This window comes from Elaeis guineensis, chromosome 4 (assembly GCF_000442705.2).
Source record: "Elaeis guineensis isolate ETL-2024a chromosome 4, EG11, whole genome shotgun sequence".
In the NCBI taxonomy this organism is placed as follows: Eukaryota; Viridiplantae; Streptophyta; class Magnoliopsida; order Arecales; family Arecaceae; genus Elaeis; species Elaeis guineensis.
The window spans coordinates 28,492,536-28,513,558 of record NC_025996.2 but is presented as its reverse complement, the minus strand read 5'-3'; the positions used below and the strand labels follow the sequence as shown (position 1 = coordinate 28,513,558).

General features: G+C 37.1%; 1 protein-coding gene and 1 pseudogene across 1 annotated transcript in view; one reads left to right on the top strand and one right to left on the bottom strand.

The window, feature by feature from the left end:
* Positions 1-5,719: 5,719 nt before the first annotated feature.
* The window catches only part of LOC105043128 (protein PIR), a 134,552-nt gene continuing 119,248 nt past the window's right edge, over positions 5,720-21,023 (bottom strand). Inside the window, exons 25-30 of the mRNA XM_010920544.4 lie at positions 19,265-19,352; positions 16,720-16,847; positions 14,616-14,820; positions 8,936-9,108; positions 6,490-6,711; positions 5,720-6,096 (exon numbers count right to left, since the gene is read on the bottom strand). Of these exons, the coding sequence (XP_010918846.1) occupies positions 5,902-6,096; positions 6,490-6,711; positions 8,936-9,108; positions 14,616-14,820; positions 16,720-16,847; positions 19,265-19,352 (1,011 nt within the window). The 3' untranslated portion in view covers positions 5,720-5,901. The remainder of the gene's footprint in view (positions 6,097-6,489; positions 6,712-8,935; positions 9,109-14,615; positions 14,821-16,719; positions 16,848-19,264; positions 19,353-21,023) is intronic.
* On the top strand, positions 11,610-13,292 carry LOC114914075 (uncharacterized; annotated as a pseudogene).

The following is a 21,023-nucleotide window of genomic DNA, read 5'->3' as shown; positions in this document are numbered from 1 at the left end:
TAAATGAAAACATAAAATTGCTTAGTTATATTGATGCAATAAATCTAATACATATATCATAAGAGATGCTTGTACTTGCAGTAATAAGCATCATGAGGTGCTAATGAACTACAACACCTTCTATATCATGTACAAATAGAATGTTAAGAAGTGCTAGCCCATGCATGGGATTTTTTTTTTTTTTTTTTTTTTTTCAGGAGTATACTAAGATAGGTCTAATGGGAAGGAAAAAAAAACTTAGAGCTAATAACATGTTGAAGATTTCTTCAAAAAGAAAAATATATATTGAAGGCAAATATAATCAAGGGACGTCACTAATGATCGAATCTTCAATCTCTTGGATTGGTAATGAACCCTCTTGCTTGGTGCATCTAGATAATTAATCTATCAGGAGAGCTTGTTGAATTCATTAAATCCTCAAAAATCCATGCAAGAGCCAAGAATTCCTCTCTTATATCAACAAAGAGCTCATTGATCCTCTTCTTACTTGTTTCCAACTACCTCATCGATACTTCAAGTAGTAATCTTAATCATCTCATAAATGGAGGCACATGTTGTATGTGATTATTGTTTTTATACCGTATAGGTCCAAATCTAAGAGACACCACTTTGGTATATTCAATGGCCAATTTTCCAAATGCAATTTCTCAAAATTCTATATATTATCTTCTTTCCACAAGGATAGGATCCATGGCTAATCTGCCATAAAAAATTGGATGGGGTCCCTGATGCCATAATCCTTTAGTCAAAGCAAATCAAATCCCACATCCATAGCATCAAGTCCAATCTTTCTTTTTGGCAGGCCTTCCAGATATGAGAGTGACCAGTAAGTATCTTCTCTTTTTCAACTAGAGCCTAGTCATCCTCTTTTCTACCTTCTGGCAAACCTCCACCACTGCCACTTTCTTCATAATTTCTTCATATATAGGTATCTCCAACACCTTTCATTACTTGATTATCCAAAGAAAATTAAAAACACTTTATGTCACTCATGGAGAGAAGTGATCACTCTAATTTGTATGCGAGTTCATTGGCTGAGTCATTGGATTTTCCCTACACGGTTGGTAAAGCTAAGCAACCATATTCAAAGTTCCTTGCCCAAAAAAGGACAATGCTCAAAGTTGTCCCATTACACATCCATTGCCTGTATTTGGACATCATTCAACTTTGTAAGCTAGTGTGGGGAACCTCTATGAGTAGAAAGCGTGGTGCCTATGATCTATATCAAGCAATGCTGAATAAATTTTGTGTGATACGAAATTAAAGTACATTACCGCACACAAACATGCTCATTTCTTAGTTATATAAACCAAGTTGAGGTTTTGCAAATTAAGAAAGTAGCCATGCATATGGGCTCATCATATTTAGCTATTTGATAAAATTAGGATGAAAAAACAAGGTTTCAATAGCATCGGCTAAGATATCCACGTAATAAAGTTAAACCTCCTATTTTCCTAGTTCAGAAGAAGGCATAATAACTTTATGTCTTCATCCAGGGCCTATAATCTTACACCAATCAATGGTTAACAAAAAATAAAAACGAAAAAAGATATTAATGATAATAATGATAAGAAACAATAACTTTATTTGTTAGAACAACAAAAAAAGATTTATGATAACATTTGATCGTATCCTTGGTCATTGATCATTTTTTTAAAAAGTTTTTTTTCTTTTCCTTTTTTAATTGACATAAAAATTCGATTGGGGAAATGTCAAATCACAGGTTAAATAATAATTATAACTCAATCCACATTGCATAAAGGCCCCTCCAAAATCATTATAAAAGCTGTTATAACATTATAATAACGATCATTTTAGACCAAGGGTCGAACCGTCCCATGGTCGAGTAAAACTGAGCCTATAGCTAGATCCTGCCCCACCTAGCCCAGCAAGAAATCAGCACCCATTTCTCAAAAAGTCCCTGGTCCACCGTCGGCAGACGGGACCAAAAGAAAAACTTGGGGACCACCGAAACCAAACACAGATATTGTGGCCCGGGCCCCGCCTTTCCCCAACCAAGTACATAACACCAGGTCGGACGGACGTGATGGCTCCATCACCAACAATGACCGTTGTGATACGATGGATTAGATTTCAGGCATCATCCGCGACGTCACCTTTCCGCGTAGCGACAGAGGGCGCTGCTCGCCCCGTGATATTCCCACCCGCGGTGGGCCATCTTCCCACGTCGGATTGAGGAATCCCGGCCGTCCAACCCGCGAACCTCGCCAAAAGGCCGAGAGAAGCGATCCGGATCCTCAAGATTCGACCCCCGGGGCCCACCCTGCTGTCGATAGCTACCTTACGAGCACGCGCCCGACATTGAAGGGGGTAAAGGTATCAGCAACCAGGACGCAACTTGCCCACTATATTACTCTTATTGCCTTCCTTTTCCTTTTCCCCTTATTTTATTTTTATATATCTTACAAATTGTAAAGGAGAGTGGTGGGAGGGCTCTCCAATTTGGCACGTGATAATAGATGGGGGTTCAGTGGTGTCACACGTGGCAGGTCGGGGGTGGCGACAGCCTGAGGTTGATGGTGTTTAGGTTGATGACAGAGAAGAGAATATTGGATTAACCTGTGACGTGTTAGCAACTATATATAAATTAAGGCTCCAACATTGCCGGTCCACTAGTTCAGTGGTGGATCAATCCAATCACAAAAGATATATACAAACATAAACAATAAAAAATTAAAAAAAAAATTAAATTTATACCTAAATTGATTGGTCCATTGTCAAGCCAGTGGAGTTCATCCAACCAATAATTTTACCGGGATACTTCATTTTTTTAAAAAAATAAATATATTTTTGTTATTTATTAGGATTTGCTGTTCAGAATGCTCTTTGTAGTTTTGCAACGCGGCACGCTTTTATTATGTTAATCAAATCAGCGCTTTAGCCACTGCTTGTCACTTTCATGACCAATTAATAGTTAACGAAAAAACTTTAGGTAGGTATAACGTGCACTCCTTTAGAAAGTGGATAAAGTGATTTAAGTAGAAAACACATTCCATCATAATTCTGCGTTGAAGCTCTTAGAATTCGACATATTGCAGATCTTATGGGATTGCATATTATCTTCTTGTGGTGCATGGGTGATCATCATTGGCCAAATGGTCAAGCAAATTATTTACATATACTCGTCTGGTGTAAAGATGGATGGTAACGAGAACAAAAGGAAACGGATGAAGGCAAGAAAAACATGATATTTAGTATGCGTAATCGGTTTGACAACTTGAACGGGTTCTAAATGTTCGATATAATTAGACTATGTTGAATTAGCAGTGAAGAGGTTTTTCGGTGTATCAAATTTTGTCTGAAATCCGAATGGAGCATTTATCAGTTCTTGTAAAACATTTTTTTATTATATCTGCAAACATAGGCAGTTTCGGTGGTAAAACTATATCGAATTTAATTACCTATCTCTCTCTCCAGTATCTATCTCAAACTGACCTTATCTCTTGTCAAATTCTCTCCAAATTGATTCTAAATTTTGATCAGACAACTCTATATTTTCTTAAATAGGCATTCGCATGTGCAAGTATTCTAGTATCTCAAAATAAGTAATTAATTTTACCAATTCTTTTTGTTATCCAACCTAGTTATATGTTCTTTTGGATTCTTCTTGCGACAATAATGACTTGGAATTTAAACGGTTGTCATTTCCATGGCGTCTTTGTCCACATGAAAGAAATTTCCATACGGCTTGGATATCATAGTGAGAATTTGCAACATCCACGTCGAAAGCAAAATCAAGAATCCTATAAAGATTTTGGTCTGCCAAACCAGGACATTTGGCAAGTCATTTTGTGCTTTTCAAAGGATGGTCACCATTGAGTTGCAAGACATCACATATTAGCTGTGGCTAGTGACTCACGCCCTTTGCACCACAAGTCACCAGATCGGAAGGAATCTTGGTTTAGTTGAATGATACGTTTCACATCAAGCTTGCAAACTAATCGGATGTCATCTTTTGAGCTTTACAGTAGTTCTTGCTAACTAAATTTTCTCTTAAGCTGTATTTGCTTGCAGATATTATAACCTTAAAATTGGTTATTTTAGTATTACTATCGGCAGTATCTATATCTAAAATAAAATGATTTGTTCCAATATTGTGCCACCAACAACTCCATGCTAAGATTTCATATTTGCATAGCTTGTTTGAATCGATTACGTTCCTTTCCCTTTCATCGGTTTGTGCCCTTTCAAGTCCACCCGCTAAAGCCCGCGAGCAGCTGCTACCACTAGGAATCAAATCGGAGAATACGCACTAGCCTCTACTTTTTGGGTGTGCAGAGACTAGAGCTCAAAGAAGTCAATTGATAAAGCACATTTTGTCCAGCATCCCAAACTTGATGACTAGCATTCTCTAGAGGTGACAAAAATGAAAGCAATGTTTGGTTGGGAGTTGGACTCTGAAATGAAAAATGAAAATGAGTGATTTTCTTTTCAAACCTTTGGTTGCTAAGAATTCTATTTTCATTCCGATTCCAGAAGAAAATTAGAATTTGCCATAATCCTCTAAAATTCAATATCTACTCTCCCCTAATATTCAAATCTCATCTCAATTCTGATTCTATCACGAACAAAACACATTAAAAGATATAACTATTCAGATTCTTATTCCAATCTGTTTTAATTCCGATTCCTGGCACAAATCAAATGCAACCTAAGTTGACCTCGCCTAATCTACCCTAGGTCTAGAAATGTTTGCTTAGACACCTTTTGATTAGGATCAGCTACATGGTCAAATTTTAAGTAAGACTGTTAATCTTCCTCTTCTTCTTATTTCTTTTTCTTTTCCTTTTTGGCAGTGGTCGGGAAGCTATTTGGGTCAATTGAGAAACCTACATAAAGTCTGTCATTAGTTGAGTTCTTCCTCAAAACACTACACATTAAGTATAGACTGAAACAAGCTAGAATAACTCTGGTTTCGCCATGTAGAGTAGGGTAAGCTCAGTGAGGTGCCATAAAATGTGATGAAGAAATAATTTGAAAATAGAAGCATGGACTCGTATATGTCGCATGATAGAATTTTGTTTTAAGAGGTGAAGTTAATAAGACATACCTGATTTGGATATGTGAGAACACTATGAGAACCAATTAATGAGATAAAACTGAACCACAGGTGCAAATAATGCAGCCAATTAGGGTTGAAATCGGATCGAATACCAGTATATCTCTATCCATATTTACAAGTAGGGTTGAAACCGGATCAGATACCAACATATCTCTATCCATATTTATTTTGTTTAACGAAAATAAATACGGATATTATTCGCATATAAAAATTCATATTCATATTGTTTTAAACAAATATGGACATAATTCGGTTATTGAAAGTATGGATATAATTACGAATATAAGATGGATCATCAAATTTTATGACTACACAATCAAAAATATTACTAAGTAGATGATCAAGCAAAATAATAGTATGTTTATATGATTGTATATTTTTTTTAAAAAATTAAAAATACTATATAAAATTATATAAGATTACAATTAAATCCAGATATTGAATATGGGTCGGATATTTGTCTATTCATATATATATATATATATATATATATATATTATGGATATAGATATAAATATGAATATTAATCGGATACTCAAATTTTTGTCTAAATCTAGATTGATTCGAATACGAAAATGGATCTAGATGGATATTATCCGTACCATTTTTAAAGCCAATCCATCAAAAGCTTGACCAGTCAAACAATCAAAGGAAATTATTGGCACAATAAAAACTATCAAATATAAAGCATGGATAACTTAAAACTGGAGCAGACAACTAGAGTGAGTCACATAAACATATTTTGTCCGCACAACTTACATATCTAAAGATGCTCCAACAGAAGGGAAAAAAAAAAGAGGGGAAAACTTAAAAAACTTTCAGGCACCTTTCTGCGGCAATGTTTCAAAGGCAGATACAGTGTTGACGAATTTCACCCGATGTTGTGGGGCACCACTCTGCTTGATAGCACAAGCTACCTTCTCCTCGAGGGGGCAACGAGCCCTCAGCATGGAGAAAACATGGTTGTTTAGCCTTCTTGCTTTCTTCATAGCTTCTAATAGGTTCTCATATCCCTTCTCAGAAAGTATAAAGTACAGTTAGAGACCTGACTAAGTTGTGATTAACACAATTTTTGTTAAATAGAACAAAAGCAATGATGCAAATCATTCAACAACTAGATCTTTATCAGGTTCCTCAGCCATTTATAAATGTTAATTTGCACCTCACTATTTCTGATAGGAAAAGTAAAGATACTATTTCTTCAGCAAAAATTATTTTTTTATGTTGTTTGTTATTAACAGTCATGCAATTAGGATGTTCCAAAATATAAAAAATTGAAAAAATTGCAGCTATTGAATTAAGATAACGGAAGAAGCCAACTTGCGAAATTAAATTACTCTATCATGGCATCATAACATGAAAAGTTTATATGAAGTTGAAGTCACATTAGCATGCAATGTTCCTACCTGCAAGTAATTAGCACTCCTACCCCGTTCACAAGATAGGGGCTGAGAGACTGTCACACTTTCTACTTCTGCAACATTGAGGAATTGGTAAGAAAAATCAAAAAGCTCAAAGTGCTGTTGTTGACCTAGTAAGTAGATAATGGTACAGCCAGCCCAAGCTACTGAGTCTCCCAAGAGTTCATGTTTCTTTGATGGATCAAGAATGGTCTCCTCCAAGTATCCCTGAAAGTACAAATATTCCTCTAGATTAATCAATGAAAAAAAAATAACAAGGGAGAAAACATAGAAAAGCGTTCATGCTCAACCAGTACAAGAAACCTTAATTATCCTTTTGCTAGAAGAAGTTTGAAAAAAATGCATGCTGTCCCTATACCACCGATATAACAAGAATGTCAACAGGTAAAAGAATGATTACTCAAAGATGTCACAGATGTGCTTCTTATTTGCTTAACATTCTCACTATGTCCTAGTTGGAGGAATCACAGAATGTAACTTTTGCAATAACAATGTCTCTAGAACTTAAATTTTCAAAAGATTTGGAAATTCCTTTTAACATAGCAAAAGAAGGAGAACTCATATTCATATTTTCTTCTAATATTACGTCAAATGCCTGTGCCCATTTCCAAAAAGATTTCCTATATATGCCAGTTTGAAACCTCAGCTACCTTATAAGACAAAGTAGAGTTCCCTTTCACCAATATGTGCCCCCTCATTACCTTTATTTTGCCCCCTAACTATTTTGGCTATTTTGCCCCATCACCTTGCTAAACACACAAGAAGCCATTCTACATAGATTTTTGTTGGTGATCAATAAGTCTGCTGAGTAAAAGAAAAGTGGAAGTGAAATTATTCAAGACACCAAAAGTATTTAACACATCCTCAAAGCAGCACATACAACCAACTATTTAATAACCAGAACTCAACCACCTTTTCCAAGAATGAATTGACAGGAGATTTTATTCTTTTTCAATTGCAGGCAACATAGGCAAAAGATTAATATTTTATAACTGGTGACAACAATATTGGTGCAAGATATAGCAAATGAATCAGAAACCAAGCTTCTTTTTTTCCTTTTTTCCTTTTGTTTTTAAATTTTACATAACTCATATTTTGTGAGGAGCTGAAGATGCCACCATATCAGATAAGAAAATTGTATTTTCCTCGTAACAGTCTAATAACTGGATGAAGAATTGATAAAAAAACTTTACTCTTTCTAATTTAAAAATTGTGAGGTAGGTCACTCATTCGCTTGAAATTGGTTAAGAATGACTACTACAAGCAAACCACCTAAAGGGTTACCCAAAGAACTTCAGGAGGCAAGGTAACAGGATTCACCTCTTTTCAACAATGGTGATGGATTATGCTTTTTATTCGGGAGCACAAGGCATAATAGTTCAATCGATAAATATCAAAGCTTTGAGGGAACTCAGTCCTTCTCTTGAGATTGGTTCCAAGTCTTCTGACCAGCATAGGTGGGTTCACACCCACAGTGCAATTCGACCAACTTGAAGAGGTGCCAGAAACAAAATGGACCACTTGTGTGTCACAGTTGACAAATTGCAATCCTTGGAAATTTATCTCCACCAGGGGTTTAAATCTCAGTACTGAGCCCCATTTTGATTTGCCCCTAGGATGGTATGGAATTGGAATTGGAACTGGACAGTACGGTTTGGATGGACTGAAACAGTCATTAACAACAAGAATGTAAGGTGGAAAAGAATCCCTGATCTGTCCTGACCATCCCAGTGCATCCCCAAGGTTGTATGCATCTGGGATGGTCAGGATGTCCCAATTCAAGATAGAACCAGTGTCCTGCACCAGTCCCAGGTAATGTTTTCTTCCTAGAAACAGCACAGTATGGGCATCTCACCGGTTCCACTGGGACATAAATCCTTGATCTCAGCTTTGTTGCACTGACATTGCAATCAAATTATGGTGACAAAATTTGGTAATGGATGTCGAGTTCTCGCAATTCCAAAAACCACACAACCATAAAACTAAATTTGTAGCTGAAGGTTATATGATACGCATAAATTCATATTTCTATCATAAATTAATAACCAACAAAATAAAATGTTAATATGCTGCTTACAAAATATTATAGAACATGATGCAAGTAGTTATGGACACCCCTACATAAATGTAAATCTACATAGGCAATAGCTGTTAAAGTTGTGTACGCATATACCATTTTATAAAATATTTTAATAGCCAGTGGAATAAAGGAAATCTTCTGGGACTTGTACCAAGGTTTTTGGTTCTTTCCTGTAATATCATGACACAGCTACGTGGAAGAGTAATGATGGGAAGTTATGCCTTACTATCACTGAGGTAAATTAAATGTAGTGTCAAAATATGCATGCATTAGTATTAAAAATTGCATCCATCAAGAGATAGCTTACACAAGCAAGACACAATTTAACACATCTAACAGGGTGATACTTACAAATTGAAGGCCACTAAAAATGCGATAGAAGTCCCTTGAAGCTGTAATATCAATGAACCCTGTCTTCGGTGCTGCACTCCATTTATTATAATGTCTATCCAATGCAGCACTTGTAAAAGCAAGAGTATATTCTAGCACACTTCCAGCATTTGTGATTGTTTTATACAAGATGTCTGCGGGCAAGAAAGGCAGTTAGCTTCATACATAGAAACTAACACAAGCAAAATTATCAACGAGAGAATTAAGCAGCCCAGAACTCATCAAGTTGGGTTTGAAACAGGCCAGGACTGGGCCAAGTAGTTCAGTCCCAGGCTTGGCTCATATTTTCAGGCCTAAGTTCTGTATGTGATAAGGACCAATCCCAGCTCAGCCCAAAGTCCAACAAGAAGCCTGAAAGTTTTAATATTTCATGAAATATAATATTACTATAGGGATGGTTTTTTAATTCCCAGGGAAAATGCCAAGCTACTTGTTCCCACCAGCATGTAACAATTTTACTGCCGAATATTGCACTAGATGGTTGTGTATGCATGGGGATATTTCTGTCATTTGATGCAATTAATGCACTAACAAGTAAAATAATCAAAATGCCCAAAAGTGCATTCAATGCATCTTCCAAATCACAAAAAGATCCCCATGCATGTAAAACTACCTAGTGCAATAGATGGGAGTAAAACTGTCATTTGCCAATGGGAACCACTAGGCTGGTTACTTCCCGGGAACTAAGAATGGTCCTCTATTGTTGTATTATGTAAATCTTAACCTTACCTCTCTTCTCCACCCTCTTTGGACATTGAACCTTGTCTCGCTCCTCCCTTCTCCGCTATCAGCTTAGCAAGTGCCCTAACCCAGAAAACAATGCCAGGGGCCCGCAGCAACACACCCTACCCCAACTAGGGTTTCCCATACCGGCCTGAACCGGCCGGTATGGGGCGTACTAAACCATACCGGGCGAGAACCGATGCGGTTGACCCCACATTTTCGGTAAATGAACCAAACCGAGCCAGTTCAGTGGGGTTCGCTGCCGAACCGCTCGAAACTGAGCGGTTTCGCTCGATTCGGGGGGAGGGAGGGCACAGCGTGGCTTTGTCTCCCTTCAGCCTGAGCCCCTAAGAAACCCAACAGCAAACTCTCAAGTTCTCAGAGTTCGACGACGGGTGCGACGGCCTCCCAAAAAAAAAAAAGAGAAAAAACTCAACTCCTTCGACGAAGCGACAAATTTCGATCGGAAGTAAGGTAATCCTTCGTTTTGTCACTAAATATTTTGTTTTTCATCTTTTTTGACCAATAACCACTGAAAAGTAGAAAAGTAAGAAAAAATCATGCCAAAATTTGTGATTTTGATATGATTTCATTATATATTGTAGATCATTAGACGATCTACATGATGATACTAAAATCATTAATTTTTATTAATTATTTTTTTAAATAAATATATTTTTTTTAAAAATTATTAAAAAAATTAAATTCAAAAAATAATATAATATCAAAAACTTATTAAACTATCGTATTTTATTAAACTTGCACAAATGAGTTAGAAGGATCCAAAGCGTGACATTGACTGGAAGCATGGTGAGATACTCTCAACTCGGCACCATTGGAGATGCAAATGATGCGGTACAGAGTTCAAAGGAAGAGAGGTAACTAGATTGAAGCAGTATTTGACTGGTGATTATCGGGATATGACCATGTATCGAAAATATCCACAGGAGATCCGACAGCTTATGAAGAAACACTTTGCTGATTAGAAAGCAGCGAAGGAGAGGACAAAGGAGAAGAGGGCAGAGGTGGACCGTCGAGCTGGAGAGCCACCTTCCTATCATTCTAGAGAGTCAGAGGAGGCCTCTGCTCCATATGACGAAAAGACAGAGATTGAGGCTGCCATTTAGGCAAGTCGGGTTGATCAATACAAACTGGAGGAGATGATCAGATATAGAGAGTGATTTAGACCGTCATTCTATGAATCGGGATCCAGCTTTACGACCACTAGAGGAGAGTTTGTGTTTAAGATGACCACCTCTGTCAGGGAGCCAGTCAGTAGAGGAAGAAGTATTTCATCGATGCTGGGGGCTTTTGACAGTAGGAGATCCGACAAAGATATTCCAGCAGGGGCCACCATTCATGATGTAAATCCACATGCTTTTCCTAGCAGGGATTCAAAGCAGCAGAGGATTGACACTATGCTGAAGAAGAATAAGAAGAAGGATATGAGGCGAGCTTTATCAGTCTACCATTTCAGTAATACAGGCTGCCGGCTCCGATGAAGATCCCCCAGCACCCAGGCATATCCATGGTCAGCTTCTTGATAGCAATAAAGAAGAGTTGGAGAGATGGATCTCTTCTTACAAGAGTAAATGGCCTATATACGGATTGACGGTGATGTGTAATAATTGGACCGATCCTACTAGATGGAGTATCATAAATTTCTTGATATATTATGATGGAAAAATATTTTTTCACAGATCAATTGATGCTTCAGATAGAGTGCACGATGCCGCATACATTCTTGGACTAATGAAGAAGATGATTGATTCAGTTGGAGAATAGAATGTCATGTAGATCGTCACAGATAATAGACCACAATATAAGGCCACTGACGAGTTACTGATGGATCAGCGATCGTATTTTACTGGTCACTATGTGCTGCACATTACATTGACCTCATATTGATGGATATTGAGAAGCTTCATAGAGTGCAGCAAATAGTGGATACGGTCCAGTCTATTACTAAATTTATCTATAATCATACATGGATGCTGTCATTGATACAAAAATATACGAAGGAGAGATCTTGAGATCGGGTGTCACACAGTTTGCTACAAACTACATAGCATTTGATAGCCTTCTGCAGAAGAAAACAACCTTGCATTAGATGTTTGTCAGTACCGAGTGGCAGGAGAACAGAATGCGAGGGCCGGCACTGAGGAAGTATATAGAGAACTTGATGACCAGTCAGTCATTCTGACAACGGGCTGATAAAATAATGAAGATTATCAAGCCATTATATGAGGTGCTTCGCACCGTGGACAGCCAGAGATACCTCCAGATCGGCTTCCTATATCATATGATGGAGAGGATAAAGCAACAGATCAGTGAGATAGATCCCAAACATGCCCCAAACTACATCAACATCATTGAGCATTGCCGGGACTATCAGATGGATAGAGATTTGCATCTAACCGGTAAGCATGAATTCAAAAATCATCTGAAATTTTTTTTTCTTGCACTAGTATAAGTTTATTTAATCATTTGTGAAATTTATTTTCAGCTTACTATTTGAATCTGAGATTTCAGTATAGCATATCCGGAATAGATATGGATGATGAGCTCCTCACTGCTTTTCGTAATATTATATATAAGATAGTGCCTGATCTCGAAATCGCATCTGTCTGCAAGAGGTACGTTAGGTTAATTAAGATGCGATCATTTAACTTAATAATATATTTGTTACTAAAATGAATATATTTTTCACAGACAAAACAGTTTAGAGAGGGGACAAACAGCTTTGGAGTCTCATCGACTGTCGTAAGCAAAAAGAAGATGAATGCAGATAAATTACATATTAATAGTAAGGACTTTGTTGAAATTACTTGACTACTAATATCATAAAATTGATATGTAATTGTCTAATTTTCTGATAGCTAAATAGTGGATCCATTTTGGACAGTCCGCACCAAATTTGAAAATTGTGGCCATCCGCATTCTTTTCCAGACGGTCTCCTTTAATGGGTGTGAACGCAATTGGTCGACTTTCATCCTTATCCATAGCAAATAGAGAAACTGTTTGACACAGAAACGCCTCAACGATCTTGTTTATGTACACTATAATTTGAGATTGAGGCTAAAATGTATTCAAAATGAAGTACAGTTGAAATATACGGATCCGACAATAGATGATTGTGCCATTAATGATGAGAATCCAATGATTGGATGGCTTGCAAGCCAGCAGTAGGAGCCAAAACTTGAAAAGTCAAGATCCCCTTCAAGATCAGCCAGTATAGTAGCTAGAGAGATCAACGTGGATCCAAGACAGTGGGCAGAAAGAAATATTTTACGTAAAGTTTCAACTGATCAGCAACAATCTGAAGGATCATAGGGGAGTCATTCATCATGTGACTCCATGTTCGAGTCATCTGGCCAAATGTTTGAGCGAGAAATGCTGAGACGAGATTGGTCACAGTGGGGCACCAAGGGAGCTCAAAAAGACAAAAAAAAAAGAACGACAGTTACAGCACTCTCGAGTGTAGGAATCAGTTGACTCAGATTCAGAGACCAACAACAGTGAGAGTGATGGTAGCAGTCATGGATCTGAAAATCAGAGAGGGACTGAAGGATACGAGACCACTATTCTTGAGATACAGTCGCAGGATGGTATTTGATTCATCGATGAGTCCCATTTTACACATGCCACACAAAATAGGGACTACGATGGACGACCTGATAGACCCCATGAGGAGATCTCATATAGGTGACGGCCTCCCAAAGATCGTCCAGCGTATGATATAGCTGCAGATGATCATACACGTAGAGTAGGATCCATGTATGTATCTGAATCATTCTCGTATTATGGATCCTATTACGCGCAGGTAGCTTATGATCCATATGGATATGGTGTATTTGAGATATCGACTTCTAGTGGCTACTATCCTATGCAGTCTGGAGCATCTTATGGATCGAATTTTGCTACTGGTATATTTGAATGGACCTCTCCACAGCCATACCATCATCCCAAGGATACCTCTCAGAGTCAGAGTTTGAGCGAGAGATCTGATATGTCTTACAATTCAAAGAGGATACCTTTTGGGATGAATATTTAGGATTACAATGCTATTTGGTTAGAGCGATGGACTGATGTTCCTTCGGAGTATGCGAATGATCCGGATATCTACGAGCGATATAGATACTCGACGAGATATTAGATCAGCAGAGATCCTGAGGTTACCATATTCTTCTTTGTAATTTGCACTTCAGATATATTTAATGCATTGTTTGTCTTTTAGACTTATTTTTTTTTTTTTGGATGGTACGATTGTGATATGGCATAAATAAATATTAATTTGGATATAAAGTAATTTAAAAAGCAAAAAAAATTTGAAATCAAATTCAACTAAAAAAATCAAAAAAAAAATTGATGGCGTACCAATACTGAACTGGTATGCCACCGTAGACCAACACACGATACGGTACGGTACGGTATGCGGTACCATACCGTACCACGTCGGAACCAGTATGGGGCTCGATACCGATTCCGAAATCCTTGACTCCAACCACCATGGACATGTATCTATAGTACTACCTTGCCGCACTCTGCACCAACCACAAGACACCTCTTCTACCTAGAGTAGCCTAATCCCCCAACTAAACCAAATCTTTTGGCAACACCCTTTAAGATGATTATTATAACTTTGCTTGGAGTTGGGCCGAGAGGTTTATTTCAAGCTGGGCCCAAGACCAACATGATTTTCAATTGAGGCTTGGGCTGGGCTTTAGGAATATCTTAAGCAACTGATGTCATGGTACATTCAAAATCTCTTGTCAGATACTCAAAATTTATTGAAGATCAAGGAGTGCTTGAAATCTTGAACTGAAATTATCATATCCCTCATATTAAAAATTGACATTTAGGTATAACATATAATATATGTACAAAAAGTTCAGGTCCATGAATGATAAGAATTACCGGCAGCTTCTGCTTGTTTTGACATGATTAGGAAAGATGATGGATTTGGACATGTTGGATTTGATATGATTGCATTTGTGGCAGATTTGAGTAAATTGACGATGGGGCTGTTGTCATTATCCGCCTGTTTTAATTCTCCATCAGTTCCAGGAACCAGTCCTAACCATGGGGCTACTTGCATGAATTGTGTTGTGTCAACTTGTCTCTGTTGCAGGTGTCAGATTACAGATATGATGGTCAGTAACAATATGAACTAAACAAACAAAAACAGCATTATGAGAAATGATAAAGATTGACATGAATAGTATTGTTACTTCGAGAATGAGATTAAGAGTGTGAATACATGGTATGATTGTATTTGTGAATGCATGTACTTGTGCATATACATAAGTATTGTATGTAAAGAGAGAATTCAAATTTGTCAGATATTAGAACTGTTTTCAGTAGACTTACGGGTATCAAATAAGAAGCCAACAAACAATAATAGAGTCAACAACATATTAAATGTCTTCCCTGACCATTTTATTGGCACCTTCATTATTTCAACTTCAGATCCTTCTTCTGTCCTCATGGAGATTAAAGAATCATTACATTCTGAAGTCTCAGTTAACATAAATTGACTAAGCCTTTCACAATATCCAAGGTTCATAACATTGAAGTATGGGGCATACCAACCAGGGGTAGCTATAGTACATGCCCCATCGAAGATTTGCCCAATAAAGGGTATCGACGTGTACAGAGAGATACCGCCATTATGCCCTTAGTACAGTTTTTTTTTTCCAGGTATTTGCACCATACAGTTGTAGATTTGGCGTTCAACCCAAACCTCAAATATCTTTTGTTTTGATCCCTGACTCATGCTCTAATGCAAGAGCAAATAATATCAAACAACATTAAATCCTGATTTGGAAAAAATCTGGCTGTGATTTTTTTTTTCTCTCAACTAAACACAATGTTCCTCTCACATTTTTTATGAAATAGAAAAGGAGAGAAGAAAGATTTACTTAGCAAAAATGATTTTCTGGTCCCAAAAATTCAAAAGCAAGATTCAATTCCACAAGCCAATCTCCTGAGGCAGTCTCCCTTCTCCCTCACTTTAATCCTTTGAATGGTGGAGAATGATTGCAAAAGGGGCTTTTTGATTCATCCTGAGTGGTACCAGGCGATCCTGCTTGGTTCAGGGCGAGTTCAAGTCAATCCACTATCAAACCACTTGATGAAGTGTTGGTTCAAGTGGTTCTGGTGTAGCTCAGGTGGAACTTGCCAAAAATTAAGCCTCCTTGTATCACTGGGTACAGTATGTATCAAGGGTACATACTTTACTGACCAATATTTTCAAATCTTGGAAGCATGTCCCTTCCCCCGACATCAGACAAGCAACTATCTACCTATGAGCTAGCTGAAATTTCCTCGAAGATCCAGCTATCATCAGGCACAATTCTTTCCATCAGTTTCAATGATGCAAAAATATTTAGCTGCTAAGATCTAAATATAGCATTTTGCGGATAAAAAACAAAAGGCACCTCTCCTGGAGAGAGTTACTCCACAAGACACTGAACTGCAGCTGCTTGTGCAGTAATAATCATGCACTCATCAAGAAACATATATCACCTTTCTCATGAAAGTTTTGGCTTTCTGCGTTTCTTCATTCTGTACCTTCCTCCATTAACATATATGTAGGAGTTAATGCTCCCTCATTCAAATATATTATATCAATGAATCAACAACTACAGACCAAATTAAACAGATTAATTTATCTCAATCCTAAGTGGTCATTGTATATTGGCCAAATAAATATTAAAATGGTATCAAGCATGCAAGTATTTGAATTAATGATTATATGAGTAGACAAAGTGATTTACCAGTATAAAAATGAAAAAAAAAGGACCATTGAATCAAATTTAAGCTAAAACTAAAAATTAGCTGGTGAAAAATTAGAAAGACATCTGACCTGTATACAAAAGCTATATTTTGTGACTTCAAGTCATTTTAATTAGTATTGTAATAAGAAACAAACAAGATCAGTATCAGTATGTTGCAGAACATCTTAGTTTCCATAAAGCCAAAATGTCTATTGTCTAATCGAGCATGCTAACATTCTCACCAGGACAATGTCCAGAAGGCTCATCCAATACAATGCACTACCGATTTCCTTCAGACCATGAAGAACTTCTGTTTTGAGATCTGATTTTGCTCCCCAGGTCAGCTGTTCATGAATAATCTTTTGGCAGCCTGTAGTCAATAAAAAAATGTAACAGAAATTTTGTCAAAAATCAATGGACAAAATTGATGTGGAGAGGAAAAAAGACAAATCAAGTTCAAATTTGAATGTAGCGAGAGATTTCAAGTAATCAACATGCAATAGTTGCTGTCCTAGTGTACTTATCAAGTAATCAACTTGCAACTACTCAGAACATACAAGACAACAACAATAGTAGCAATGAAACAAATTAACATGAGAATTTGTGAAGATTAAGATCCACATTAGTAGAAAATTTTTGACCTTCATCATTGTGAATACTGTTATTTGGCATATTTGAAGAGACTATGAGATATTGTTGTGGACTGATGTAAGCATTGGGAGACTAACATTACTGGAATGTGATGATGAAAAAAGCAATGTGTGCACACACTTGGAACACTGATGATACTACCATATCTGGTTGGAACAATACAAAATGTAAATCCATGTGAGGCTTAGAATCGCAGATGGCCATGCTAATCTGAATTCCATATGCTTGTATCCATGGAAAAAGGTACAAGCAATTAATGAGGAACTTAGGTAAAAGGAGTTTGATTAGCCCTAATAAACTTAGAATATATAAAACAGGGATACTTTTCACAAGCCAATCTTAGTGATTTCATTATGTAATAAAGCCACTCCATCTGACATTCAATACAAAGTTCTTATTATCATGTTTTTTTAACATATGAATGGAATTTTGTGAATTTTAATAACCAGAATGCCAGTGCCACTCCCACGATTAAAATACCACTATGAATGTCTCTTATTCGTAATTCTATTTAAAAAGTTCACTACCTTTACGATCCAAGAGGATCATTAGACTTGATATGGACTACTTTGGTCACCATGGTTAGGTCTAGATAGGGTTCAGGAGCAAGATTCATCACATTAGAAGCCAACTTACACATCAAAATATTTGAAGGACATTACTTGCATGTACAAATTTGACTAAGGTGCTCCTTCTGATTTTGGGCAATTTTTGAGATCTACCACACCGCATCCACCCTTAAAGGTTTGGCCCACGTAGTGATCAAGGGATCCAATTGATGTAGGAATCACCAAATATCTCTAAATCTATGAAGTAGGCGAAGCAGCTGAGGACAAAGTTGATGTAGGAATCAAGATCTAGTTCCAAGAGGAATTTAGTTTCTTCATGATTTGTCCATTTGAAAAAGTTGTAACCTCTTTTAACTGGAAAAGGAATTCGACAAGGATTAGGTAAGGGTGGACCTCACTAGTACAAACAGGGGCTTTTTACTCAGTTTTATTAATCCATAATGAAAGAAAAGAACGCCTAGAGGCCCTAGACCCTACCTTCACCATTCATCTAATTCTCGGTTATCCTATTCTATATAGATTCGACTTGACCAAGTCTAAGGCACTTCTACCTTCACCCCAATCGGATCACTTCAATATGCTACCACAGGATACCTATGGACGAATATTTGTTCAGATTACCATGCTGACCCTAAAATGCCTCACTTGAATTGCGTAAGTTTGATTCTTGCTGCTCAGAATGACTAATAGTGGCATCTTGTTGAGAGAGGATATGCCGTCATGGATAAGAAAAGTTTATAATATCCATGAAAAATGTAGGCAATCAAGCATCTACTTGCATTGAGTAAGATAGATTTAAGAAAGAGAGAGTGAAAGGTTTATCTTTTACAGAGTGCTAAATACGGGGTAAAAAATAGGCCATAAATATGAGAGATTGAACTATCAGCTTATGTGTTGGTTTTACCCTTAACAATTGCTTGTACTTTGAATCGTCAGGTTAGATATATTTTGGGGAGGAATGGAGAATACAGTTGCAAAAGGGGAGTTTGAGTGGAAAGGAAGCTTGCTGATTGCTGTGTCAGTCTGGCACTTATGGGATGGAAGAAACAGGATATTATTCAAAAATATCTCTATTATACATGCACCACTTTGGTGGAAAGAAGGTAGATTGGTGCTGGGCATAGTATTAGTCGCACGGTTTCCAATGGAAAATATAGTGGGTCAAAGGAATTTGAGTTCATTTAAGATTTTCATTTTTTTTTAGCTGGTGAATTTGGGTCCCCTGAGCAATCTCAGTTTGTGGAGGGTTTAGGATGTGCTTCGGTTTTCCTTCAAAGGCACATTCTTTGGATTTAGAATGAGAAAATTTAGTGATACAGTGAACACATAAGATTTAGTGATATAATGAACACATTTTCCAACAACTCAAACAGTTTTTTTCTCAAACATGGTTCCACTAGAAGTTAATTCGGTTTACAAGAAAAAACCTTATGAAAATATATCAATGACAGAAACATGGCTAATCTTCAGAAGATGGAACAATTTATGATATATAACAAACATGAAGCAAAGAACTATATAAATTTCAAGTGCATCATAACATTTATGAGTTATGCACTAAGTTTACCTGCAATACCACCATCAAAAGGCAGTAGTCCAATAGATTTAGGTAATGCTTCTTGTAATCCGGTAATCTGAGGCACAATTGCTGTTATCTGAGATGGTAATTTTAAGCAGCTGTAAGCATTTATGCCAAAATCTTTTTGATGATTAAAAGCTTAGGACAGATCTTTGCAGATCTGTAGCATTTAGTTTGAATAAAAGAAGCATAATATGAACTTGGTAAGGGTGACAGATGAAAAGTAATATAAGTCTCTTAATTTATTAAGATGTTAATAGGATTTTTGGGGTCCCATGGGAAAATACAAGAAAACACAAAGAATTCTAGTACATGGGAATTGATAAACATGAGAATTAATATATTAGAGACCTTAAATATATCATGAATTAAATTAATTAGTTGAGAATTGATGTTATTTAATTTATTTTACAGGAAATTAATGAAGACCCAAATATGTCCAAATAGTCAAAACTCAAGTACCAAAGCGCTCCACCAAAGCTAACATGGGTGCATGCCGTTCAAGGCTTGAAGCTAGCCTTCAGTGAAAACCATAACATTAAATGAGAAAGCCCATGGTATATTTAATACTCAAGGAAGAGTAAAGTGAGTGCTGTGAGCTGGTTCCAAACAAAGCATTTAATTGGCTTCTAGTTTTCCTCCACGTGGTCCATGCTGTACCAACAAAAGCTATATGGCTTCTTCACACGAAAATACTTGGACGCTGACCGGACACTGCAAGCATTCAAATAAATATGGGAGAAAGGGAGCCGCGCAATGCATAAACTCATGCGGAACGCGAAACGGACACATCTGGAATGCGGAACCAACGCGCGAACTGCGGAACAGACGCGAGAATGCAGTGTGGAAGTTTTGACGCGATACGGATGCGGCTTGGATTTTTTTAAAGAGAAACCATAGGAACGAAAGGGGGGACATGCTGGACACCGCCATTCTTCGTCTCTTCTCCCATCATTCACATTCCATATTTTATCTAGCCTAACCCTCCAAACATCCAAAAAGCTTCCACCATCCATCACATACCAGCCCCCCCTCTTCCATCTCCAACCTTCCAAACAATCCATCTGCTCAACCCAGGATGTCAGCGCGCAAGAGTTCCATGGAAGGCTAGACTCCTCCAACTTGGAAAGTCAAGGCCTGCAACACAGATTTATTTTCTTTATCTTGTATTTATTTTCTATGCAATGAAATAAAGAATTGTTTTATGCTTCATGCTCATTTGATATTCTTTCTTATTTCTTTAGAGGTTTGGATTCGACGTGTACGACTTATACTTTTCACAGACATGCCGTGATCTACAGATACGGTACGCACTAGGAAAGATAAATCGTTACATTTCAAATTCGAGTTTCTAACTGGTAGTTGAGTTAAGGTAATCTATACTCTAGACGGACGAGCCATAATCCAAGTATACGGTTCGTACCTATCCGAGGTAAGTTACGCTGCTTCTTAATTACAAATCTCATCATTGCGACATAAAAGTAAAAGAAAAAAGAATTTGTTTTACATGGTGGATTCTGAATTTCCGAGGTTTCTTTCCTATTCAATTTCCTCTCGTAAATTAAACTTAAATTATTATTTTTTTAGTAATTAATTAAAATCAATCCTCTCTTTCTTTTATTAATTATAAATAATTATCCGAGATCCCTGTGAAACGATCCTGATTCACCCTAGCTACGTAGTAAGTTAGAATTAGGTTTATTTTTGGTGCCCTGACGACGCGCATCAGGAATCAACACACTCACCA